At 38.6% G+C, this 27,128-nt stretch overlaps 1 protein-coding gene across 2 annotated transcripts in view; it reads left to right on the forward strand.

Moving 5' to 3' along the window:
* The window catches only part of tty (tweety), a 39,756-nt gene that overhangs the window by 2,814 nt on the left and 9,814 nt on the right, over positions 1 to 27,128 (forward strand). For both annotated transcript variants that reach the window (XM_043425348.1, XM_043425339.1), the window contains exons 2-3: positions 22,671 to 22,892; positions 26,756 to 27,028. In XM_043425348.1, coding sequence (XP_043281283.1) covers positions 22,752 to 22,892; positions 26,756 to 27,028 — 414 coding nt within the window. In that variant the 5' untranslated portion in view covers positions 22,671 to 22,751. The remainder of the gene's footprint in view (positions 1 to 22,670; positions 22,893 to 26,755; positions 27,029 to 27,128) is intronic.

The following is a 27,128-nucleotide window of genomic DNA, read 5'->3' on the forward strand; positions in this document are numbered from 1 at the left end:
CTTCGAAGCGCAGGAAACAAATCTGTTCCAAATGACTTTTTGATACATCTCGGGCTCAGAATCGAAGATAATCTTACGATCGATTATTTCTCGGAAGACTCCAACGTAATATACTGAAAAATAAGTGGCACGAAAGCATCGGGAAATACGAAGGCGACAAAAATATTTGCTTTTTCATGTTATTATTTCGAGCATGTTCATGTGGAATTTTGAGACGTAAGCCGACTCAATAGAAGTGCTGCTCGGAGCTTAGAAACGGCGTAGTGACGACGAACGCGAAAAGGAGAAAAAAAACAATGGTAACGCTTGTTGACGGGATGGTACGAGGCTGACGACGTCGCGACGTCGACTCCCATCAAATTCGAGAGTACATGCACTCGGATCGAAGCACGAATGTTGAGCGATAAAAGAATCTTTGCATATGCGCACGCGATCGATGTTCCGTGGAATAAATTCGAAAAATTTCTTCGCAATCTTTTCATAAAATAAGTTTCGAATGAATGTAACCGACACTCGGTAAACCCGATGAAGAAATGTTTTCGTCCATTGAAATATTAGAATCTCTTGAAATGTCTGAACAAAGAATCTATTCATCTCGTTTGCTACACGAATTCATCATTTTTTTCTTCTCGTCCACTGAAATTTTTGACATTCCCTTATCCCTCATGGGAGTTTTTGAACATTTTTCGTGCCCTTCTCCCGGCCTTGCACGCGCACACGACCTCTCCTCGTCGAACCCTCATATTGCAAAACAAATACCAACATGCTGGTAGCTCTTGATTTTTCGTTGGTCACAAAAGGGAAAAAACACGTGGGTCGTACAACCGGCGTTTTGAGATGAAAGATCGGACGCGCCGCTTGGTAATTTTTATCTCTCACGCTATGCATTCTTCTCCTTCCATGCGTTACACTTTCTTTCGCCACGAGTTCAGACGCGTAAAACCATGCGCGAATTTACGTACACAAATGCACATACGTGTGCGAATATTTATTTAGTTTTGAAGGGAAGAAAAAATACTGCGCGTCGACGCAAGTGTTATTAAGGGAATTTTTCATCCGCACATATTTTCATCTTCCTCGTGCTTTTAAGGGGAAGAAATATGTGAATTGTACATCCTCTGGTCAAAGAAATAAACTTTTTACGTCCACGTTTAAGTTTCGGTAGTTTAAAAAAAACTTGAAATAAAAAGTTTCTCATTTTTTAAGTATAAATTCAGGGAACTCGCGTTAATTGTCGAAGGACGTGATGACATTTTGTACTAAACAACTGCGTCTATTCGTTATACGAATTATTATTCGTAAGGATTATAAATTTACGTATTTAAACGAGGTGAATCGCTTTTTTTTACTGCTTAGAAAGGCGGCGTCTAAAATTCGTCGCTTTTCTCTGTCTGACGGTCTACATAAGCCGAGGATTAAGCTTGGATGGTGGCACACACTCGTAACGCGGAATTGCTCTTGTAACGTTTGTCGTACATTCTTGGAATTACTTCGCGTCTCAAATATACAAGGCCCTCGCGCCTCTTTCGTTGTATTTTCATTTGCAGCGTCGACGAGTTCATAATTTCGTGTTTATAGTTTCTCGAATATTGGACCCAGTGGGGCGAACCGAATTTCGTGTTTTTCATGATAATTTGTTACTGCGACGAAGTTGGAAAAAAATTGTCAAATCCGAGAGAAAATATGTTATTCGAAACTTTTTTTCTTGGCCGGATCCAGATCCGCGGGAGCTAAACGTTTCAATAATTTCTCACGAATTCGTCGCATTTAATTAAACGTGAAAGTCAAGGTCAACTGAATTTTTAGTAAACTACGATCGCTCCTGGCAAATCCCTTGAAAAAATCTTAATTTCAAGGCAAGTTAAAATTATGCGGTTTCGAATACGAAGTAAAAACAGAAATATTCGTATCATCTTTCCTCGGCGATTTTCGTGCGCACTTTGAATGTTCCATGAACTTTTCGACGGAACGAAAAGCATCGAAAATTCTCTGACGCCCTAACATAGGAAACAGAGTCGAGTCCGTTGCTACAACATTTTAACGGAAAACTCATGAAGTCGTTTGGTAGTCGAAGGAAACGAGAGGAACTAGAGGACTCAAAGTGCATAAGGATCAACGAATATCGTTTATTTTCCATGCAGTCACCCGCGACTCGACGTGCGAAACCCACTCATGAATATTCAGGGTTCGTTGGCACACGCGCACTCGTCACATTTTCTCCTCTTTTCTTTTTGCTTCCCTTTCACGAATTCTCTATTTTCCATTTCCCTATATTTCTCTCTGTCTCCCTATTTAACGAGCTCGGTCTGGCACACGTGATAATAATAACACTCGTCGTTTGTGAGAGAGTTCGTCTGGCCAGACTCGTGATCTTGTGTCATATATTCATCGTCGAGACTTTCGAAAACTCGTCTAAACATTGCCTCAAATAATAATATTGACGTTGCAATGAATTATCGAATTTTGGCACCAAAGTTGCCTACGGTCCGAGACTGTCTCGGGTACGAACTGATTCTAAAATCAGTTTACGAAGCTCAATAAAAAATTACCTGAAAATTCTGTTTGCCTAGTGACGAGGGTGCAACATTTTCTGAGAAAAAAAATCGTTTTTGTGCAGTTTGGTGTGACGCTGAAGTTTGCAACGTTGGAGTCCGACGAAATTATGGAAAAAAAACCCTCCAATAATTCCAGTAATTCTTCAATTTCGTTTTCTGACGAATTCTAAATTCGTAGTTTTTCAACCTCCACCAATGATTCGTGAAATAAAAGATTGGTGAATTATAAATGTTTTTTTTTTCCTTCGTTTCGTTGGACTCCGAGCGCGTTCTCAGTTTGGTTACTTTTCCGAAAATCGATGCAAGAATTTTTTTTCCATCTCGAAGTTGTCGATCGAACTAGAGTGAGTGGTATTCCGTCGGGGAGGCTCACATTTTCCATAAAAACCATAAGTTATTTTTTATTTCACGAAGTATCGGTGCAGCTTGAAAAACTACAAATTGGAAATTCGACAGGGAACGAAATTGGAGAATTACTCCAATTATTAAAGGGTTTTTTGGATAATTTCGTTGGACTCCAACGTTGCAAACTTCGGCGTCATAAGTTACGGGGTCTTGAAGTTGGGAAAATCTGTTCATGGTAAAAAAAAAGTGTAACATCGATTTTCGGGAAAGTAACCAAACTGCGTAATTACCAAAAAAGTCATGCCCAACGTGAGTTTTGCGGATGGGGTTCAATATTATGTCGAATAACTGAATTGTAGAACGGTCGATATTTCGAAATTTTAAAAGTTGTGATATCAGTTTGGAGAAAAATAAGTACTAATTCGAAATTCTTATTCCCGATCGACTATTCAGCAGATTGCATGTTTAATCAAAAATTCCTTCTTTGAATTCGTATTTACCCGAAAATATATATATTTCAATAGTTTTCATTTCGAATGCAATTTTAACATACCGTCCGAATGTCAAAAGTTCATATTTTCGAATTCAAAATGGAGAGTAATTGTTTTAAAGACAGACCAGAATATAAAGCAGCAAAAAATCGAAAGTGAATTTTTCGAGCCTATAAAACTTAGATATGCGGAATAGCGATGGCTCGAAAAGGCGAAAGTCAAAATGGCGATGTTTAAAATTGGAGATCACCGGTCTGAGTAAGTGAGTGAATGAGACGCGTATATTTGGAGCTCCGCTGCATTTCTTTATTTTGATCGATCGACTTTCTAACATTTCTCTATTTTGGCTGTTCGACTTTTTGGTCTTTCAGTATTTCAACCTCTGTAATATTTGGTCTTTCGTTATTATATTTTCAAAATTGTGAATTTTCACAGTATCGCTGACCGTAGTAATTTATGAATCGAAAGAGTGATAGTCGAATTTTCGAAAAATCGATATTTTAGTCATCGTCCTATGAGCGATTGTTACATTTTATTTTCGACGTAAAGGTGCTTCGAACCTTGCAGTTTCTGCTTTATTTATTTTCGACATTCAAAGCTCCAGTCGAATCTATCTGTCTCCATATTATCAACGACGCTGAAGTTTGCAACGTTGGAGTCCAACGAAATGAACGAAAAAAAACATTTGTAATTGACCCATTTTTTATTTCACGAAATATCGGTGCAGCTTGAAAAACTACAAATTGCAAATTCGGGAGGGAACGAAATTGGAGAACTACTGGAATTACTGGAGGCTTTTTTTACATCATTTCGTTGAACTCCAACGTTGCAAACTTCAGTGTAATATATTATCATTCGAAGTTTATAAACTCGAGATTTTAGCTGTTCGAAATTTGAGTCATTCCAACATTTGATCCCCACCCGAGTTTTGCATCGTTGGGCTTGCGTAATGAAAATCAGTCTCACCCTCAGTAAAAAAGTGTCCGTGGGTATTTTATTTTGAACGAATGTGTACGATCGATCATTCAACTCTAGTTACTTCAGAACCGATAATTGGCCACCGATCAAACTTTACGAATTTCCTAAAGTATGCTTCGTGACTGCGAGGAAATCCAATAGAATCTTCATGCACAGATATGCCCTGAAGCATGCTCGATAATGAAGATTTTCGAAGTGGGTATCAACGAATTTCAGAGAGTCCGGAACTCCGTATCTCCTCAGGAAAGGGAATAAAATGATTTGGGCATCTGGCAAACACGTTTATTTATTCGAGAGTGTGTTTGGGATGTGTGCCGCGCCTGGTCCTCCCTGCTGCTCCCTTGCTTCTCTCTAACGTCAGATTTTCCATTTCCTTTTGCCTTTTTCACATTGGCCTTGGTCCTTTTTCTCGCTGTGACTCGCTACCCCAGGTCGAAGGTTCCACATGTGCTGTATATATAAGAAACCTCTCGTGTTTACCGTTGAGATCCGAGAAAGATCTTTGTAAATGGTTTGTCGTCCTCGCGTAAGAGAAAACGGCCATCTGTCCACATATACACGAGTAGTTACGCGTTGTTTCCCTCGTTCCCAGAGGCAAAATCCCTGTCCTAGTCACGGGACGACAGGAAACACAGACCAGGGAAAAAAAAATTTTGTGAGCCTCAACGAAAAAAGCAAAACGAAAGATCGAAAAATTGTACACGAAAGCAAAGGAGGGGTGAAGAAAGAAGTGCTTAAAATGGAATTCATTGAACGATTATTTTATATCGAGTGCGAAAACTTGGAATTCAACTATTATTTTGTTGCTGCGACGTTTAGTTATTCGTACATTCGAACGACCTAGATTCTCGCCCCGTCTAAATGCAATGAACATTCACTATCGCAGTATTTGCTTTAAATTTTTAATTTTAGTATACGAATCGAGATCCATTGTCTGCCTGGTGCTGCGCGCGTTCTCAACGATCTCGAACAAAGTTACCAATCTTCGTTGCATAAATCTGTCACAAAGTGTTTGCAACGAGGATAAAAATATTTTTGCATTTCGATGAAGCAGCATGACGAAATTGAGTCAGACGATTTCTAGCCACGAGATAAGTGTGAAGTTGCGAACTCGTCGGACAAGGAAAAAATGGTTTTAACTGCGATGGCGCATCGATCGATAAGAAATTTACCCATCACATTGGACGAAAAAGAATATTTTACAGCAAACCTAACAGCTCGTCTCTTTTTCCGGAAGCTTTCGAGCAATTTGCTCCAAAAAAAGAGAGCAGAAAATGGAGAGGGGGAGAGAGAAAAAGCGGAATTTACGGCGTCGTCTTCTATGACTCACAATCAGACTGAACTCGAGTCTCCCTTCTGCTCGATGCACTTGAAGGGCTTCTCATTGTCGAGGAAACTTTCCGAGCGAACATTGTCCAGCCTGGACTTCTTAAACAGTATGAATATACATGGCTGGCTACAATCGTATGTAACCGTATATATAAACCGTATAAAAACAAAAAAGAGCGAGCTTAAAGAGGAGCATTAAAGTTTGCGTGAGTCGGGAAGAGACGAAAAGAAAAAAGAGACGGCAGAAGAAAAACGTGGGCAAAGAAGGCCAACGTTTTAATCCTACTTTTTCAGTTTGGTGAGAGTTTTGACGCTTCAAAATTTCAAATGAATCATCAATGACACGTGGTATCCTCGTCCTCGTGTTTGCTGAGAAACTCTTTTCCCGCACTTCCACCGGTTCCGCTGTAAATTGTTTTTGTACCTCGAAGAATTACCACTACATACAAATGCGCTTGGACACGTAACTACGAAGCACATGCGTTTGTGGTGCTATTGGGTGTCCCAAAAACGCGCCTACGATTACTCAGTGCCAGGGTAAATCACGATTTTTTTTTAACCACTCCGCACTTCTCGTTCGAGTTTCGACTTAACCCAGTAGTTACCGAATCCATATGTATAGGAGAAAAAAAAAGGATTTTTCGACCTTCAAAATTGTCCTTTTTTCACACCGTATGTACGTCGCATACATTCAGTATTCAGTTATCAACTGGGCAGATTGCACAGTTGCTCGCATTGCGTTCTCATCGAATAAACTGTTGACTCTGTGAGCGCGTCATTTCAAGGTGAAATCTCGACTCGCAGGTTCTCTTTTAATCATTGTAATTCTCTTTTAATCGTCGTTGTTTTTGGTGCTTTTTATTTCTGCCCTCCAGTCCACATTGTGGCATCCTCTGCATGTGCAAGCAATTCAATTCTGTGTCTCCTGAGCTTTAGTAAAATCAGTAGTTTCTGGTACGTTTGGACTGGTGATTCAACGAAATTTGTTGACTCGCCAAAAGTTCACACAAAGAATTCAAAAGTCTCGATCCCCCTGGATACAAACACATTTAAAGTTGCTGCACGAACTTTCCTGAAAATTGTCAAATATTTTTCCACGCCGCATTCCCTTCCACCAACATTTGTTTTTGGGCTGTCCACTCGATGAATTTTAGACCAGCAGCTTCGAGAAAAATTGTTGCTCCGCTACGACAAACTCTCGTCTACACATTCGCGAGAAATTAATACTTTTTAACGATACTACACGTTAGTGCTCATATCGTGGTGTACACTACTGAATATTTTAATGAAAGAGCTCGCTTGTGAGACCTTCCACAAAGATACTCATTTTCCTCTGTCCACGTGTTCGTACATCCAGACACTGTACTTTGTATAATAATAATAATCATAATAATATTGTGAACGCATCAAAATCAAGTCTTGCATTGCATTTGCATGAAGCATACGAGCCAGTCTTCCTCGTCCATGTACAATTAATCGCGGTCCAGATGAAACACGATGCTCGTGTGTTGTCTGTATATGTACCTCATGTATATTCCTTGGTATAGAAGCCGCATAACGACGTTTATCGGCAACTCTACCGTAGAAGCCATAATGCTAAACACTGTGCTGGTATGTCCATTCGGTTTCTCATAATTTCGATAAATTTCTCATGCATCTCATGTACTTAGAGATGTGTATCAAACGATCTCAAATTTCAAGCTGATTCAGCTTCTGATTGAAATTTCTTTATCAATAGTATATTAACGATGTTGTTATTATTATATATTCTGAGTAAATGAATTGTTGATTCGATATTCAATTTTTTGGTTTATATGCAACATGTCGAAATATTAATTTTTCTTGACAACGGTTTAGTTTCGTTTGAGCATCGGTTGAATACAGTTGATCAGTAAACAGAGGTTCAGTAAAAAATAATTTGGTCTTATTCGTTATTTAGTTAATGTGAAATGATGAAATAATTCTCATCATAAGTGGATCATTACATTTTATGGTGTATGTAAAATGGAATTTTAATGAAAACCAAACTATTATAGTGTGGGATGATTAAAGTAAGTAAATTTATTCATCTAATTCGTAATTAACTATATGAGTTTAACAAGTTCAATGACGATTACATTCTTGAATCAGAATAGGGTATTACACACCTTTTTTTGAAAACTGTTTTAAAATAATCCTGAGATCGTAATAAACCAGTAGAATTTTTATTTCAATTTTATAAGACCGAAAACTGTCTTGAAAAGTATTTTTTATTTATGATTTTCAATTTTCGCGCGGAAACGCTAGCCGCCATGTTGTTTCGGTTTGTGACGTCACTCCGTAAGTAAACAATACAATGGCGAAAGACCAAGTAATAAGATTTGTAAAAATAATGAGTTATAGTGGTATATCATTGGTGTCTCGTGCCTGAATGCAATAATACAAGTGTAAAAATGCCACAAAAATTGTGGATTCATCGCCACCATCAACATATTTATCATTGGTAGATTTGTACTATCTGCTTTCACAAAACCGATTTCCATAATGCGATTTTAATCAAATGAATGATAAAAGTCCACAAACGTGCATAATAACTTGTAAAATTTCAAAATAACACAAAGAGCACAATAAGAATCTAGATTGTTTACTATCGGAGCGACGTCACGTTGGAATCCAATATGGCGAATGGCGTTTTAGACATTTGAATAACAGATGAAAAAAGACGATTTTTAAAATTGAATTATAAAATTTACATTGCATTTTTATGAATAAATATTGACGTTTCTCGTTTACTTTTTGCGAAATCTATCATAATCATGCATTTTTACATATTTTTTTACATGGTGTAAAATACCCTATTCGTTAATTTACTCACTAAAAGTCGATGATTATCGATTTTAGTAATTTCATCAAAAACTTTCCAAAAATTCAGTAAATGTATTCGGGATATAAAAATATTCGTAAATAACATTCAAAACCTATGACCTCAATACGACGAACCGCTCTAATTTGTTGATTGTGATGCTTTTTGTGGGTAATCACAACGATTAAATGTCCAACCCTCCAAACTGTTTTTCCTCGACAACTCAAAAAGTCAACAGAAAAATTTCAATTGAAGTCAATGAAAATTTAATAACTGTCAAATAATTAATCCTAATAAGTTCTTTATTGTGAATTTCCAGTAATTATATTTTCTTTAAATTGGCTAAAGACAAAAAATAAAAGGATGCGGAAACGTGAGTTGAACCGCGCTTTGGATCCTTTTTCATCCTGAAATTTTTTAAAGATTGTTCGTAAAAAATTATATATTGCTCATAACCAAATAATGACTCAGCTCACTAAACAGCTTCAGATGGGAGAGAAATTTATCGAGAAATGAAATGGCATATGCGATTTCGGAAGTGTCAAAGCGTGTTTGTCAATTCGATCCTTCCGATCCGCCATTTTTCTTTGTCTTTCGTACGTTTCTATAGAAAAAAATGCGAATTCGACAACAGTCTCTCGAAAAATATTTTCCACACTATGACATTCTCCGACCGATTTTTCCTTCCTCCGACAGACTTTATGCTTCCAGAAATGCTATCAGCAGCCTGAATCTTCATTTCTGTCAAACCTCGTGAGCAATCGCGAATTTTTTCACGACGCGATTGAATGTACTTTTTCCAACTTGATCAAAGTATCCGCAAGACTTTTTTCAGCACGACGCTAAAGCTTCCAACGTTGGAGTCCAGCGAAATGAACGAAAAAAACGTTTGTAATTCACCAATTTTTTATTTCACGAATCGTTGGTGCAGTTTGAAAAACTACGAATCGGAAATTTGGCAGGGAACAAAATAGGAGAATCACTGGAATTATTGGAGAGTTTTTTTCGATCATTTCGTTGGACTCCAACGTTGGAAACTTCAGCGTCATTTTTCAGCGAGGGAGAAAAATTTCATTCACTTCCGATTACTCCTTCGCTTCTCCGAATGCCAATTTTTTAATTGGATGAAGAATGATCAGCTCACAATTTTCTGTCGTCGGGGTACCCGTACTCCGAGGGCACTCGACGGTTATCGAGCGTCTATTATTTGCTCGGAATAATGCGATCCGTAACGCTGAATTGTAATTGAATTGATTGGATGCGGCACCAGTCGTTCGGAGCTCGCACTGAGCAATTAATTTTTTTTAAATCAATTGCAAGTTAATTCGTAATGAGATTTTATCACAACGAGCATTTTTACCGAGGGTACGACAGACTGGAACTTTTCTAAACACGGGGAGTTCTCATATATTTTATTCTCATTGTCATTAGTACGCGTGTAAATGATTCATCTTCGTATGTAAAACGTAGCAGTAATGAAAAACTTCGTACTTCGTGAATTTATGAACTTGGAGTGCGAGCGAACTTTTGTAAAGCACGCGATGAAAGTAAAGCTTCATCTTGCCCTATAAATTTTATCGTCGGTTTCCGTGGGAACTTAAATTGATTTTTGTGTCTAGAATAAGAATGAATACCTTTTTAAAGGCATTATTTATTAATTTCATTGCCAATTGTCACGAAATATAAATGTTTTTTTTTTTTTTTTTTTTTTTCATTTTATTCTTTCATCGCGTGTGTTTTTCCGTCCGCCTTCGGGACGACGACGACGACGACGACGTCGAGGGTGAACCACCCCGTCGATGGTTTAACGGTGACGGAGAGTGTTCGCCCGTCGTCCCTGTGTGCGTGTGTATGTGTGTGTATATGAGGGAGAGAAAGGAGAGACGAAGCAACAACTTTCGTCGATCGATTCCTGGGGCTCGCGGTTTAACTCCCTGGGGTTCCTTTATGCCACGCCTTGTGCCACGTTTGTCTCTTTCCTGCGAGACTCTCGGATTTTTCAAACAACCGCACGAACTTAATTTGATGTATAACAATTGCGGTGGGGATAAGCTTATTCAAATCTAGCGAGAATAGATCGAAAAAGATTTGGAAATTAACGGAGAACCGGCATCCATTCTGACTCGTCGGATGACGAAGTTTGTAACGTTGGAGTCCAATAATTCCAATAATTCTCCAATTTTGGCTCTGTCGAATTTGCAATTCGTAATTCTTCAACCTACACCGATGCTTCGTGAAATAAAAAATTGGTAAATTACAAATGTGCTTTTCGTTCATTTCGTTGGACTCCAACGTTGCAAACTTCAGCGTCGTCTCGTCGGAGTCAATAGTTCCTCGAGCGAAAAGTTTCATTTGTGAAATAATTGTTGCACAACATTCTTCCATTTATATAAAGAATCAATTTTTCCTTCGAACAGAAGTTTTACGGTATAAATTTTCTACCGATTTCAATGTACTTGGAATGTTGGAATGAAAATTCATTGGCATCGAAGGAGAACAATCGATGGTGTCAAGATTTGGCTGCGACTGCGTCGGTAACAGCAGCAAGTACCTTTCCATTACGGTGCAAAGTTGACAAAACGTATAATGAATTTAACGTGCACTTTTTCTTCCTCCAAAAAGTTGAATACCGAAGAAAAACGCTCCTGTGAGAGGTTGCTAGAGTGGATTGCATCTAAAGGCAATTCAAGACAACTAAACACGTATACAGATATACAGATGAACGTATTTCGACCAAGATTGCTTTGCACAATTCTCGTTTCTCTCCTTTGCTAATATCTTTCTCCTGTCTCGTTTGCTTCGTTTCCGCCTCAGCTACACAAGCTCATTGTTCCCTTGATTCGCTTGAATTTCCGGTCGAGAAGGGGCGCGTCTTGTAGAATTAATGTTGCTCGAAAAAAAATATCTCATCCTAGCCTCAATTAACAATCAGCCTAGTCATATAAGAATAATTATATATAACGACTTTGAGATCCGACAGGGAGGAAATAAAAGATCGAGACAATCGAAGCGACCTTAATAACTTTTATTTTAACAATAATCGTCGTGATATTACTCTCGTTTTCGATGTCTGGTCCATCTGAAGCCAACCTTTGGGCTTGTGGAAGCGAATGAATGATCAAAAAAACGATGTTGAGTAGTTTGTTATGGAAAATCATGCGTTACTTATAATTCAAAAAAGACGACGCTGAAGTTTCCAACGTTGGAGTCCAACGAAATGAACGAAAAAAACGTTTTTAATTCACCAATTGTTTATTTCACGAATCGTTGGTGCAGCTTGAAAAACTACGAATCGCAAATTTGGCAGGGAACAAAATAGGAGAATTACTGGAATTATTGGAGAGTTTTTTTCGATCATTTCGTTGGACTCAAACGTTGGAAACTTCAGTGTCATCAAAAAAGCAACTGAACTTTTTTCCTCTTTTCATGATCAATGAAACGATTGAAATTTATTCTCGCTATTATTCAACTTATGTGTAACTTATTTGTTGAGATTCATTCATTTTTAATGTAATGACAGCGGTTTTAGTACTTTCGTAGTCAAATCGTCAAGCAAAATGTGACAACAGCCATTTTCTATTTGTATGCGTATGCATGTCTATATTTTGAACCACCTGGCTCATGGTGTTGTCAAACCTTCCACTGTTTATGTCGTTATTACTCATTAACCTCAAATAAGTGTCTTTCTTATTCCGTTCCCAAGTGATTTTCACCGGTAGGCTTTCTCAAGACATCATTGATATCTAAAAATATTTTGTTTTCTTATCCTCGTTTTTGGCTCTTTAAAGTTGGGAGGATTCTATTTCATTGAATCCAAATCGTCGCACAGGAAGCGTGCCTGCCACAAGAGCCTGTGTATAACCCTTCAAAAAATGTGATTTTCGTTAATTGTTTTCTCGACAACTAGACAGTAGATCCTACAATAATTCCGGGAATATATGCAAGCTGTATATTTCTAGCATTTTTTCAAATTGCAACTCTTAAAATTGGAATTTTCGATTTATGACGCTGAAGTTTCCAACGTTGGAGTCCAACGAAATGGTCTAACAAAATTCTCAAATAATTCCAATAAATCTCCAATTTTGTTCCCTGCCGAATTTCCAATTCGTCATATTTCAAGCCACAACAATAATTCGTGAAATAAAAAAATAATGAATTATAAATATTTTTTTCGTTCATTTCGTTGAACTCCAACGTTGCAAACTTCAGCGTCGTTTCGATTTCCATTAGATTCGGGCGAGCTTAATGAAATTTCCATTCCTGATTTGAATGAACTGTTGTTGTTTTCGTTGTTTCGTTTCAACTAAACAAGAGTGTTAATGATCTCATGATGTGCTCATTACGATAATCGTTGATTATTAAATTGCTAGTAAATAGAATGAAAAATGATTTTATACCGTCACGAATAATCAAAGTTGGCAAGTTACTAATAATAGTCACAGGTCGATTAACTTCGCGGCTTTCTCTATTCATATAATCGTTTCTGTCGAGGAGAAAAGCCTCTTGATTTTACATCTATATACGACACACAGTGTCGCTTTTAGCTCCAATAAAGAGTCCTCCTGGCTCCACTCGTGACGGGTCATCCAGAAGCTTTTAGAACCCGAGGAAGACCTATACCTATGTGTGTATGCATGTGCAAGCCTGTTATACTCTCGAGAGAATACGCTGCCACTTTGGAGGGACACAAGTGCAGTGCATGAGTTATCCGTACATTTTTTCCTGCCGTAAACGTCTTGAAAGATGCATAAAACGCGAAAATTTACGGCTTAAGTTTCGAGCTCGTAATCTTCCTCGGTAATTAGCGACACTAATTTTCTTGTCTTCATTTTTGTTATGTATGAGACTGATGACTATTAAGGACATCAGTTACGTCTAATGTCAGTGGTGATCGAAGAATCGGCGTACTCTTTATTGCGACTCCTTTTTAACTTTATTTTATTAACGCTTATTTTTCCAGAACTGAATGAATTAACATGGCATTAAAATCCACATCGGTTCCCGGTCGATTTAGTATTCTCGCATGTGCAACTCAACCATCAGCTTTTATATCTTGATCCTCGCTCGTGTACGTCATGAACATAAATAAATAGATGTCGTACACAAGCTCCGTACGGAAATTCACGATAGATTGAGATATGACGAGTTCCCATATTGTTTTCAGTCTCGACTTGACTCTAAATCGCTACCGACGTGCGCACTATCATTTCGTGACGTTTAAAGATTTTTTAAATACACGGAATATCCCCCCTATTATCGTGGGACCGATGATTTTTCTTTAATTATTCACAGCGTGACGAAAGTTTTAATCCGTTTCGAAAATATATACCGCCGGTCTCAAGTGTCGTTGAATAATAAATAGTTTGTTCAGTAAGCGTCGCAGGCGCTCTGTTCTCGTCGAAAATAGAGCCGATTGGAAATAGGATTCAACGTAAATGTGAGTGGAGAAAAAAAAGTGCTTTCTCAGGGAAATAGAAATTCCATGGGGCCCCTTTTTTCAGTGGAAATGCATGGCTAGGAGTGAAACTAACAAATATCCATTCGTCAATGACTGTAATCGAACTGTGACTCCACTCAAGAATCATTTTCGTTTTTACCTTCCTCCTTCGACTACAGCAAAGATCATTAGTAACGATAAAATGAGTAGAAACTTTCCTCAAACAGGCCTCATCGACGATAACATAATTAAACTATGTACGATAAAAGCTGCTGTGCCACTTGACCTATTAATTACCCAGCTGAACTTTATCACAGATTAACGAAGACTGCTGATACGAAAATAGTTATTACTACTCTCATTTTTCCTCCGCAATTGTATAACTCGAAAATATTAACGTTATGACTTTGCTATAGCAGCGATGAAACGTGGATCGAAAATACTTTTACGATGGAATCTCTTATTTCGGTAATTGGTAAATTTTTGACGACGCTGAAGTTTGCAACGTTGGAGTCCAACGAAAAGAACGATAAAAACATTCGTTATTAACCAATTATTTATTTCACGAATCATCGGTGCAGGTTGGAAAACTACGAGTTGCAAATTCGGCATGGAACAAAATTGGAAATTTACTGGAATTATGCGAGAGTTTCTTTACAACATTTCGTTGAACTTCGACGCTGCAAACTTTGGCGTCACATAATTTGTTGAAATTCAAAATATGGGAGGATAGAGAAATGCAAATTTGAGGAACGACACGCAGAGTTTTAAAACTATTGATCGAACAGCACTAAAAATGAAACTAAAAACTACTTTTTCGATTAATCAAATCCCATGATTAATTTATAAGTTTGAGAATATTTTCAACTGTCATCGATAAAAGTTATTGTTAGAACACGATGAATTATGACTGGCGTTGAGTGTATTTCAGTCAGATCGAATGAATGAATGGTATTTCGTTATTTCCATGACGCTGAAGTTTCCAACGTTGGAGTCCAACGAAATGATCGAAAAAAACTCTCCAATAATTCCAGTGATTCTCCTATTTTGTTCCCTGCCAAATTTCCGATTCGTAGTTTTTCAAACTGCACCAACGATTCGTGAAATAAAAAATTGGTGAATTACAAACGTTTTTTTCGTTCACTTCGTTGGACTCCAACGTTGGAAACTTCAGCGTCGTTCATTTCCAACCGACCGACTCTCACTTTTAGTAAAAGAGTAAGATAAATCCCTAACATTAGACTGACCAGATATAGGTTAACAATTTTTTCCCCAATTTTCCAGATTTATCTCAAAGTATACGTTTTTTTTTAACATTCGTGTTTTTTTCTTTCCGGTTGAACCGGGAAGCGTTGACTTAAATCGAGCTCCGACATAGCTCCGTAATCTTTTCCTCCGGTCCCACCCTCGTACGCGCTCGTACAGTTCACCCTCGAGGGGACCATGGAATTACTTCTCATAAATATAGAGGGAAGCGAGAAGCATATATGGGGAAAATCTCCCATAACGCATACACGAGTCGTTCTATACCGGGCTGCCTATGGTCTGGACTCCTGTATAAAAAAAAACGTTAATTCTACGTTTCTTCCAAACGATGGACTCTCAAATGATCGTTCTACAATGCCAGAAAAACAACGCGCTATCGGATTAAACGTCCCCAAATTAGAAGTCAACGTAAAAGAAATGAAAAGAGCATCGTTTCATCGTTCTCGTAGTGCGCACTGTCGAAATGGCATTAATCACGAATCGAAAACGATAGCTTCAAGCTGAGGAACATTTGTGGCACGAAGTAGGTCAATCCAGTCACTGCCAATGCGGTATTCTTCGCAGATTATTTCACTGCTCAAGATTCTTCCCATCCATTTTTACAGATAAGAAAACTTCTCCCTATGACCTCAACTCCGCATATTTCCGGCTGCAGACATTTTTTTACGAACTGCTTGATTCAAAGTGAAGATGAAAATAGTGGGGCAAATAACGACCCTGCGAAGTGTTACATCATCGAGATGACGCGACACCGTTTTTGCATATTTTCTTCATCACGCCCAGAATCCGAAATATTTTCATTAAGGAGGGTGGGTCATGAAATCAAAATAATCAGAATTTGATAAAATTTGGTGATAACATTCTTTGGCATCTTGTGTACAAATACAATTTTTTTCAAATTTTTTTACCACACGGTTATCGCATATTTGAGCGTTAAATCGAAGTTCTTATGCACGAGATGTATAACTTTATATATGTAAACTGTATGCTTATACACGCGAACTTTAGTGTTCAATTACTCGATAGCTATGTGGTAGAAAAATCTAAAAAAATGTACATTGTCTTGTATATTTTTAAAGAATACATTTACCAAATTTTATGAAATTCTTATCATTTTCAAATTCTTCATATGTTTAACATGGTTTAGCATGGCAACATTGCGTCGTCGCGATCCACCCTCCTTAACCCTTAGTTTTTTGACATCGAATATCTCGGTAACTATGCGCTTTTCGGAATAAAAGGTTTAGTCACTTTTTGCAGTGAATTCATCCAACTTTAAGGCTGCAAAGTCGGATTTCCAAAAAAATCTTATTTCATTGCGTGCTCAAACGTTCAAAACGTGCTCAAAGTTGATAGTGCGCGTAAAAAGCACTTAATTTTGGGGTCAACCTGACCCCAGATGCACACTAAGGGTTAAGCACGGGTCCACGTAGGATAAATCGTCCCATACGTCGATTCATCCTCACACGCATGCGATCCCTAAGTAGCTGCATTTTCCGCTATCGAATAAAAGAGCACAAGGCGAGCGATCCAACGGTCGCAGCACGTATATTTCCGTTTTTTTATTCCTCGGCTCTTTTACATGCGTATAATATTCTTTCGACTTTCGACCAAGTTGGCAGGATTCACAATGCAGGCGGGCAACCAGCAGAGTGCCCGTGTTCAGTGCCACGATCTCAAACGATGACGAGTTATTCTCTTTCTACTTTTCGCTCCCGGTGGCAAAAGTGTCATAACTAATAACTACGTATCGCCACACACAGAGGGGGGAGAACGTGTATACACAATGTTGCAAGTTCACCTCGTGAATGCTGATTACTCGGTTGAATCCCTTTCGTATTCCGTAAGCCTTGTGTTACACTGCCCCTGTCCTGCAACGTTACCATTACACAATACTTACCGCTGTTGTGACACACGTGACAAAAAGGTTGAATCAAATTTATGTCTACGTAACTGAGCGGCTATTTTTCTTAAGTTAATATGAAAACCTTCATTTTTCATCGTTTCGACTACCGATCCAGTTCTCGAGTAAAAATGTCCTCGAGTTATGGATAATCTTACGATTTATCTGAGATATTGATGACGCTGAAGTTTCCAACGTCGCAGTACAACGAAATGTTGTAAAGAAACTCTCGCATAATTCCAGTAAATCTCCAATTTTGTTCCATGTCGAATTTGCAACTCGTAGTTTTTCAACCTCTACCAATGATTCGTGAAATAAAAGATTGCTTGATAACGAATTTTTTTAGAGTTCTTTTCGTTGGACTCGAACGTTGCAAACTTCAGCGTCGTTGACATCGTACCGAGTCAACTATCGCTTCGAACAATCGTCGGATCAATCGGAACCGTGGCATATAATATTATTTGCTGGGATTAACGATAACCAGGATGAACCTGAGACGAAATTCAATTCTGACAACCACCTAAAATAATTGCAAAGTGAAATTTTGTCGGAATGTACGTGATGAAGGGAGTGCGACCTCGCGGAGCACTGTTTTTTTTTTTACTTGCGGTTTTTAGACATTTCCGTGTGGTTAGCGAGGCTTTGAATATTTCATGGACGTTCGTGCGGGGAGGAATGACCTGGCAGTCGGTACCTAACGGCGAATTGATAATCGCCTCTCTATTCTAACGTATTGTGTCCGGATTATTGGTCCCGACGCGAATTAGTGTTCGAAATTCGGTGGCCTCAGAGATTTCCGGTGATTATATATTTCCGGTTCATGACAAACAAGTATTTGATTTATGTACAGGACAGAAATTTCTCTATGAACTCGAAGACGAGTCTCTTTCATTTTATCGAATGAACTTCTATGTCATGGGTTTTTATAAAATTCTTTACAAATCATTTTCCTCCTCGTCGACAATGTACAGTTATTCGAAAAAACGTCATGATATTCGGAATAGTAATTTTGTCACAGAATTGAAGCAATTTTTTCAACCCAATTTTGTCGTCTTTGAGGGGCTCATCTGTTTTCCCTAATCCGGTTGCCGTGAGATTTTTCACTGTCGTACACATACGGTTTGAAGCGGATACAAAAAAGAATAAAAATAGCAAGCCATTCGACTGGCGGGTCGCGTAAATCGCTCGCTTTCGTCCTTCAAAATCGGCGCGAATCTCGTTCGAGTACGCAAACCTTTGGTAACGTATCGATTTTGTTTCGCCATTGCCAAAATATCCAGCTTTTCTATTCGATTATTTCTGACCGAATGTGGCATCGATGGGGAATGGAAAGAGGCCATTTATTGATTCTACGGTGGCCTAGTTCGATCGGGAGAATTTGGTGCCATCCAATTCTCGTAGTGGCATGAAAAACAAGCGCCGTTAATTTTGCCCCTTTACGATCTTATATTTTATCAATTCCGACTGGAATTTGACGTGAATGAAATTTCAAACGTTTAAATACTCCAGTAGTTGCCTGACATTTCCGGTGGACTCGACACCGAATTCGACACAGCTTGAACCGTACTCAGGAAATCAGAGAAAACGAATTCGAATAATTCCACCAAAAATATCGAAAAATATTGCATATTTTCCGATTAAATTTCCTTGGAGTATGTCGAATTGAAAAATACCTTTAAATATGATATCCTCTGTCACGCCGTAGTTCGAATGCTTGGTATGCATCGTTCGCATCATCGCGATGCAACGAAAATGCATTCTACCGTCTTTCGACTTGTTGGTTTGCGAAATTGCTAGCATTTCATCACTGATTTTGTTTGCGAATTCCTGAAAGCGATACGAGCGAAAACTCCGGGAATATGCGTGGTTGGAATATTCATGATTATTGCAGAGCTATAACAGTATGAGAAGACAGAAATTTCATTGTATCCGTGAGCGATGCTGACTCCGACATACCCATGGAATATTTTACCTCAAAAACTATAAACAACTTTGAATTTTTCTTATCATCTTGTGAAATATCGTACGGACACGAATTCTAGTATTTTTATGTCGAATTTTCTCATGCACAGCAAGGCTGGATCGGAGCTCGTAAGATTTTCGTTCAAACCCCTTAATATTTTTTTCCCACTCGCAGCTTCCCTTTCCGTGCCCATGCACGTACTCGAACTTCTCGTGTTCTCGTTTCACATCCCTTGAAGTGGACCGCGTGTCTCGCTTCTACATAGCGCAGCAACGATAAATTTCTTGGAAGACCGCTTAAAAGAACGCGTTAATGCTCTCGTATATGACGCAGCCGAGGGAGCAGCGATGAGAAGAGAATCGACAAATACACATCTCACACGCACCCAGTGGTGCTTGTGAAAAGCAATTCGGTAGCTCCGACCAACACTCGGGCACACATAGCGGTCGTTAATGAAAAAAAATAATTTTTAAGGTAGTTCGTGCACGAAACTATTATCGAGACGGATATCAAATTTTAAAGGGCCCGTCTTATTGAATGTTGAAATAAATGACACTGAAGTTTGCAACGTTGGAATCGAACGAAATTAACGAAAAAAACTCTCCAATAATTCCAATAATTCTCCAATTCTGTTACCTGCCTAATTTGCAATTCGTAGTTTTTCAGTCTACACCAATGATTCGTGAAATAAAAAATAGGTGAATTACAAATGTTATTTTTGTTAATATCGTTGGACTCCAACGTTGCAAACTTCAGCGTCGTTGAAATAAACGTGTTTAAATATGAAGAAAAATACACGGGAGATAGGGACTATGCGTAAAAAATCGTTTATTTATGAAAAAGTACACAATAACAGCGAAGTGTATAATAAAGATCCAGGAAGAAATTCGAGACGATTGTTTTACTAATAATAAAGATACATTACGTTGAAGATTGGACGAAATTGGTAATGAGCGCTCGTAACCTTACGTTTGCTTATTTCGGAATTTTGTTTCATCTTGGCTTGGGTCACTTCTGTCATAGCCTTCTGTCTTTTTATTAACACTTTTTTCATTATCCATTTCCCGTTGTCTTTTCCCTTGGCGTTCTCCAATCCGATTTTTTACAAAAAAACTGTAGTATTTTCGCCAGGGACGAATAAAATTTCGGGTTCAGTCAGTGACGAATCCCCGATTAATTAATGGCTTGTAATTTTATTCGCCAAAAGATGAATTGAGAAAGCGTATTTACAATTTTGAATCAATAACTCTGTCATTAATTTAAATTGATTATATCTTTGATTAGGAAGCAAAAATCGACCCAGTTTAGACACCCATAAAATGCGATCCTTTGGGCACGATCTACCTTAATTCATTCCTGCGAGGACCACCCTCCGAACCGCCTTTCAATTTTCCCATGGAATTGTAATAATTGAAAAATGTTTTCGATTTTTTACACATTTACTGATTCCTGATCGTTTTGTTTAATCTTTTCAGCCCAGCAAAAAACTGGAATGGAAACAAAACTTTTAAAAATTTCGCTCCCCTGTTATCAGAGCTTCCAATCAAATGAAGTAAGATCGAAGCGGGTTGGTCTGCTTCCAGTCTTATTATATTTCCCACGCTCAGCTGAAAAGAGCCTTAATAAATAACGAGAGAGTGCTCAGCGATTTATGGTCTTTCCATTCATCATTTGTCGTCGCCCTCGCGAAAGACCCATATGCGAAGGTCGTTGTGGCTCGGTTTTCGTTACCGGACTGCTCACTTTTTTCTGCACCCATATCCGCCCACTCATTTTTCAAACTCCATTGAAATAGATTCCAGTGAATTCCAGGCTGGTCAATTGTGTCGTTTTATGGAAAAGGGTTTATGCTCGTTCGCCATGTGGCTATAATAAATGCCGTTTATAACACTTGAGATTACGAAAATGATGGTGTATGAAAACAGAAGCTCGCTTTCGTGTGAAAAAGATCTGATTCGCTAATAACCTCCACTTTATTTCGTAATAAAACATTTCTTTGTCGCAGCCACTTTGTCTATCAAAATTATTCTCTTCAATTGACCCTAATTGAACCTCGCATACTTCAAAGTTCATTTATACACAGCCATATCAAATATTATTTCGATAAACCACTCAACAAATTCTTTTGCGATAAAAAACCTACGAACGACGAAATAACATTTTTTTTCGTAGCCTCAGCAATGTCTGTCTTCACTTATGCCTAAACAACTTGGTGTTTGATCCTCACAAATTACGTGGCTATTTTCCAAATTGTAATCATTCGCGAGAATGTGGCAGCCGGCGCACAGATTTCGTTAATCAAGCTCTCGTTCATACCAGAACAGTAAGCCTTTCGAGGTAATTGAATCAAACGCGAAAGAGCAGAGAGAGGGAGAGTCGAGAGGAAAGGCTAGATATCTCGTTAATTTACCGTTGGAACGACCGACAGCGAAAAGCTTCGATAAAAATTGAATCACATCAAACCGCACGTTCATTCAATTGTGTCAGGCAGAAAACATTTTTATTCGGGTGGGGTTCGAAATTTCGAATAACCGAATTGTAGAATGGTCGATAATTCGAAATTAATAAATTCGTCATGTAAGATTGGAGAAAAATAAGTAATTCGAAATTCTTATTCCCGATCGACTATTTAGCAGATTACGTCTTTAATCGAATATTTTTTCTTTGAATTCGCATTTATTCGAAAATATATATTTCGATAGTTTTCATTTCGAATGCAATTTTTACAGACCGTACGAATGTCAAAAGTTCATATTTTCGAATTCAAAATGGAGAGTAATTGTTTTACAGACAGACCAGAATATAGAGTAGCAAAAAATCGAAAGTGAATTTTTCGAGCCTATAGAACTTAGATATGCGGAATAGCGATGGCTCGAAAAGGCGAAAGTCAAAATGGCGATGTTTAAAATTGGAGATCACCGGTCTGAGTAAGTGAGTGAATGAGACGCGTATATTTGGAGCTCCGCTGCATTTCTTTATTTTGATCGATCGACTTTCTAACATTTCTATATTTTGACTGTTCGACTTTTTGGTCTTTCAGTATTTCAACCTCTGTAATATTTGGTCTTTCGTTATTATATTTTCAAAATTTTGAATTTTCACAGTATCGCTGACCGTAGTAATTTATGAATCGAAAGAGTGATAATCGAATTTTCGAAAAATCGATATTTTAGTCATCGTCCTACGGGCGATTGTTACATTCTATTTTCGATGTAAAGGTGTTTCGAACCTTGCAGTTTCTGCTTTATTTATTTTCGGCATTCAAAGCTCTAGTCGAATCTATCCGTCTCCATATTATCATTCGAAATTTATAAATTCGAGATTTTAACTGTTCGAAATTTTAGTAATTCCAACATTTGATCCCCACCCTTTTTATTCCAGTCCAATTTAAAATCTTTCGTAATTGCTCCAGAGGCCTTTTTCACAGAATCTCTTGTTGATTGAGCTCTTCTGATTGAAAGTTCATTCGGTCAGACGATTTGTATTTTTATCCAAACTTATGGTGACTTTTGACAGGAAAATAATAAGTTTTAATTTTTTTTTCTTCAATTTTTGTTACAGAACCACCGTTTATAGCATGTCTTGACAAGTGAAGAAGAATTTATCAACGCGGGGGTCTCGGCAGGTCAAGGGTTCAACAATATGGCGAACGGTCACCAACAACTTCCGGAACAATACACCGTGCCCCAGTTGGCAAGGGTCTTCCACAGTCTGCCACACCTCAACGTATCACTCCACTGGGTCAACAATACCTTCAATCCACATTCCGAAATTTACCTCGAGGTACGTTGGATTATGCAATTAAGCTATTTTTTCCTCCTTGAAAAGGTTCTTTTGTGAGCTCGCGCATTTGACCCATTTCATAAAACACGAAAATTATTCTCTTCCACATTCTCTTCGTTCTACCCATGAACATTTGTGTCACTCTGCTGAATTTATCTGCCAGTCAAGCTCTCCGCATGTCGAAGCGACGTTCAACGAAAATGGAGTTCCAAACTGCCTCATTGAATTCATACATGATTTTTCTTGACTTCATCAGAGAATTAAAATTTTTTATTTGCCAGCATGCAGACAGGATCTTTTCACAAACAGCCGAAAGTTCAACATTCTACGAACGTCGTCTGTCGATTTTTCCGCGGTTCAAAGGGAACGGAATCGTATCAGTGAACACAGATCTTCAATGAAAAAACCAAAAAGGATTTTACAAAGTAGCCGTAACGCTTTTCTGTCGTTGCAAAGGAGAATAAACATGTTGAAAATGGGACAGCAGAAGTAACAGAAACAGGACCATCTGCAGCTGGCTAACACACGCGTCACACGTTCTCGTATCGAGAACTTGGAGTTTGCGTTTGTGTTTTACATACGTGACAGAAGAAGAGAGGAAAGCAGAGAACCCGAGAGCGAGGGAGAGAAAGAGAGAGAGAGAGAGAGAGAGAGAGAGAGAGAGAGACTCAACAAAACTGCAAAGTACAAAGGCCCGGGCAAGCAAAGCGTACGAACAATGCACAAAGGGGGTAGGTGGATTCGGAGCCGACGTGCAGGAATATCTCTACATCGTCATAATGTTCCCTGGGGCAACCTAAGGGCGCCACAATTCTCTCGTCTCTTTTCACTATTCCTTCCTCACACGCTTATTTGTTCACCTTGTCCGTGCTCTCTGCCACGTGAATTAGGCTAAAATAGCTACGAAAAGGGCGAAAATTCACTATAATTACTGCACTCGATGCTTGTACATTAAAAATGTATCAATGTCATGAAAAGTGTATCGAATTCGTCTGCTTTTATGCGGGCAAAGTACGTTGAACCATACGGGTTGTCGTAGCCGGGTGGCTAGATGACATTATAAATTCAGACCCTGAATCGATTTTTGTATAGAAATGTGTTTTACTTCTTTATTTGAGCCCCTCCCGGCGAGCTATGAATAATCAAGCTCGACGTGGATGAAACTAGAGCGAAAATGCATGGGATCAATTTAGCGAAGTAAAAAATACATCGAAAAATGCACCGAAGTTTCCTACTTTCAAAAAATCACCAGAGAACGGGTTGAAAAAAAACTACTCTTCGGCATTTTCCCGTATAATTGAGAATGAAATAAAAATATTTCGGTTCGCTTCCAAGACTTGATGAATTTACGAAAGCACTCTCAATGGCTTTTCCATTTGAGGCATTGTGTGCTCGACAAAATTCGTCCCATCTATTTCTTCTCGAATTTTCACCATTTCGTATCAGATGAAGAACAGTTTCAAGCTTCGCGTTTGGAGTACTCAGTCAAGTTGCATTATTGAGAATAAAATCTCGAAAAACTCTCAAAAAAACGAAGAAAAAGTGTCTACTGATTAAATGAAGTAGAGTAAAAACGCCCGCACGAAACTCCCTCGGATGAGATAGAGAACGAGGCACTCCGGATCTCTAGAGTTTAGAGACTGGTCTCGAGTCTGTATCTTTCCTCCTCGCGCAGAATATGAGGGAAAAAACATCTCCGCCAGACTGAAGGACGAGGAGAAAATATTCTTCGTGACTAAGTGCGCTTCTATAAAAAATCGCAATCGGTATTGCAGTGTAAAAGAGAGAAAAAGAAGGCGAGTGAAAAGAAGAAGAAAGACGAACCGGTTAATCGATCGATCGTCCGTAGATCCGGAGTTATTCGTCACGCAAGCTTTTTTATTACCTTGCCACCTCTCTGCTATCGCAAAAGAGTTTCATGAAAACAGATATGTGATTATATTGTATGGACGGCGAAAAAACAGCACGAGAGATTCAATGTTACGAGGCCTTGTTGAGATAAAAAGTAAATAAGAAAAAACTGCGCTCAATCTCGAGGAAGCAGCCCATAAAATCGCGAGAGATGCATAACTTCGAATATACGAGCCGTTCTGTACCAAGTTGATCTCGATTCAACCACTTTTTTCGTCTTGCCCACGAACGGCTTGAAAACTCATGTCGATTTTTAACATCGAAGATTTAGACACTTTCCCTGAGGCAATACATTTTTTTTCAATATTTTTGTGTCAACAGTTAAATTAACGTTTGCCACCCATTCGATTGTTGCTTTCGGTCGGAAATTCGTCGTGATCTGGAATAATTTCATTGACGCGCATCTGCTGGTGCAATGAAGATTTTTTAGAATTGTAAGCTCACGTAATAGCGAATGCCCGATATATATTCACATTCGTATACATGTAACGAATAGAGAAAAGCTCGGGAATATATAAGACTGCAAATGGATTCTTTAGAAACAGTTCTCGACTGACTCTCCAGGAGCATCCCCTGGCAAGCCTGGAAGCCACTGGGGCGGTTAGAGATGCAGAAGAGAGCGAAATATAAAAGAAACACGAGAAAGTGCACTCGACTATCACCGGGTTTTCTCTTTCCCTTCTCTCTCTCTCCACTCTCTCGCCCTACAGAAGAAAAGTTTTGTCGAAAAAATAAGGGAAAAAGCTCGGGAAAAGGCTCAGTTTTTTTCCACCGAGGTACCTCGCAAAATTTTTGGCGAGCCTATCCCGATTTTCCAAATATATCTTAGCATCGCTGTTTATATTTGAACCCCTCGCTTCAGCCTTTGCCGGTGGTACAACCGAGACGAAAAAATGAAGAAATTTTTCTCGGCTTTTATGACTTTGCGAGTATTCGAAGATTGGAGTCAAGGAAACTCGATCGAGCACTCCGTCCTCCGAGCTTTTATGATTCGGAGTAATAAAATACTTTCGAGAGACGATCTACCCAATTTCGTTCTCCGTTCCGAATGAATTATCACAACTTCTTTCAATTTCAAATAAATCATTCACCCAATCAACACGATCAATAGGAATTGTCTCAATGGCGATCCTGCTGGCTCGGAGAGGACATTGATCGAGTCTTCTGTCATGTGCATCCTCGAGCGGTGACCGTCAAGTATGTTGTCAACTCTCCATCCGTATTCGTCAATTAATTTACCCTCTCTGATTCACTCCGATGACCGAGCATCAACGACGATCCACGAGAGCTTCAAACGTTCGTTATAGCACATTTCGTCCGAGACCGTTTAATCGATTTACAAGCATTGAGTGTGATCGTTTTGACAATTGAAATCTCGCCTTCTTTTCACAATCAGTGTCTCATGCCCTCGAAAATTCATACTTCATTGAACAATTCTAAAACAAAGCCTTTGCAGTCCCATTCGTTGTAATTCCTTTTTAATCGTAAATTCGTTCAAAAAATTCCCTGCATATTTACTTTCCAACAGGAAAAATTGATGATTTCATTCCGACCAAATTCACAATGATTATTCGACTGAAGTCAAATTTCAATTACCAAGAACTCCATTTTTCGTGTACGAAAATTGAACCACGAAATGATTAAAATTTAGTTGATTTTATGTTTATTTTTTCTTCATTAACCAAATTTGTTTCCGAAAATTTTTTCGAGCTAACATATAACTTTACTCGGGAAAAAACAGTTGAAAAAATTCGATTCTGCTTTGTTGAGACACCATTTTTTTTTATCCCTCGAATGTCGAATCTATGAAAATATAAACTTGTATGAAATCGTATATTTGGAATGGTACCAGAGGAAATGAGTATCATCGAGCATCTTGGCAGTATGGATTGTTCGAGCCATTTCGATATAAGAAGGAGAATTTAAAAATAGATTATTTGTATGGTTTTCAGAGCCTTGGTATACTCGGGAGTATTCCAGCTGCTTGGCTTATCCTGACGCTTCTCGTTCTATTAGTATATCTCGTAACGAGATGCTGCGACCGGAAGCCACGTCCTCGAAGGTCGATAACCCTGCTGAAGTGGACACTAGCTATTCTCGCTGTACTTTGTTGCGGTGCCATTGCCGTTGGTCTTTACGGCAATGATGACGTTCACAACGGCCTCGTACAACTCCTCGTAGCCGCTAAGAAGGTTGATGACATCATTGCAGCAGTGAGAAATCAGGTACGACACGTTTATTGCCAGTTTTTCTAAATAATCAAGCCCTGAAACGTTCGGAATGCAATTTTATTGGCTGAGTAGGAGCACTTCTACAAACTTCCGT

The sequence above is a fragment of the Venturia canescens genome, chromosome 1, assembly GCF_019457755.1.
Source record: "Venturia canescens isolate UGA chromosome 1, ASM1945775v1, whole genome shotgun sequence".
In the NCBI taxonomy this organism is placed as follows: Eukaryota; Metazoa; Arthropoda; class Insecta; order Hymenoptera; family Ichneumonidae; genus Venturia; species Venturia canescens.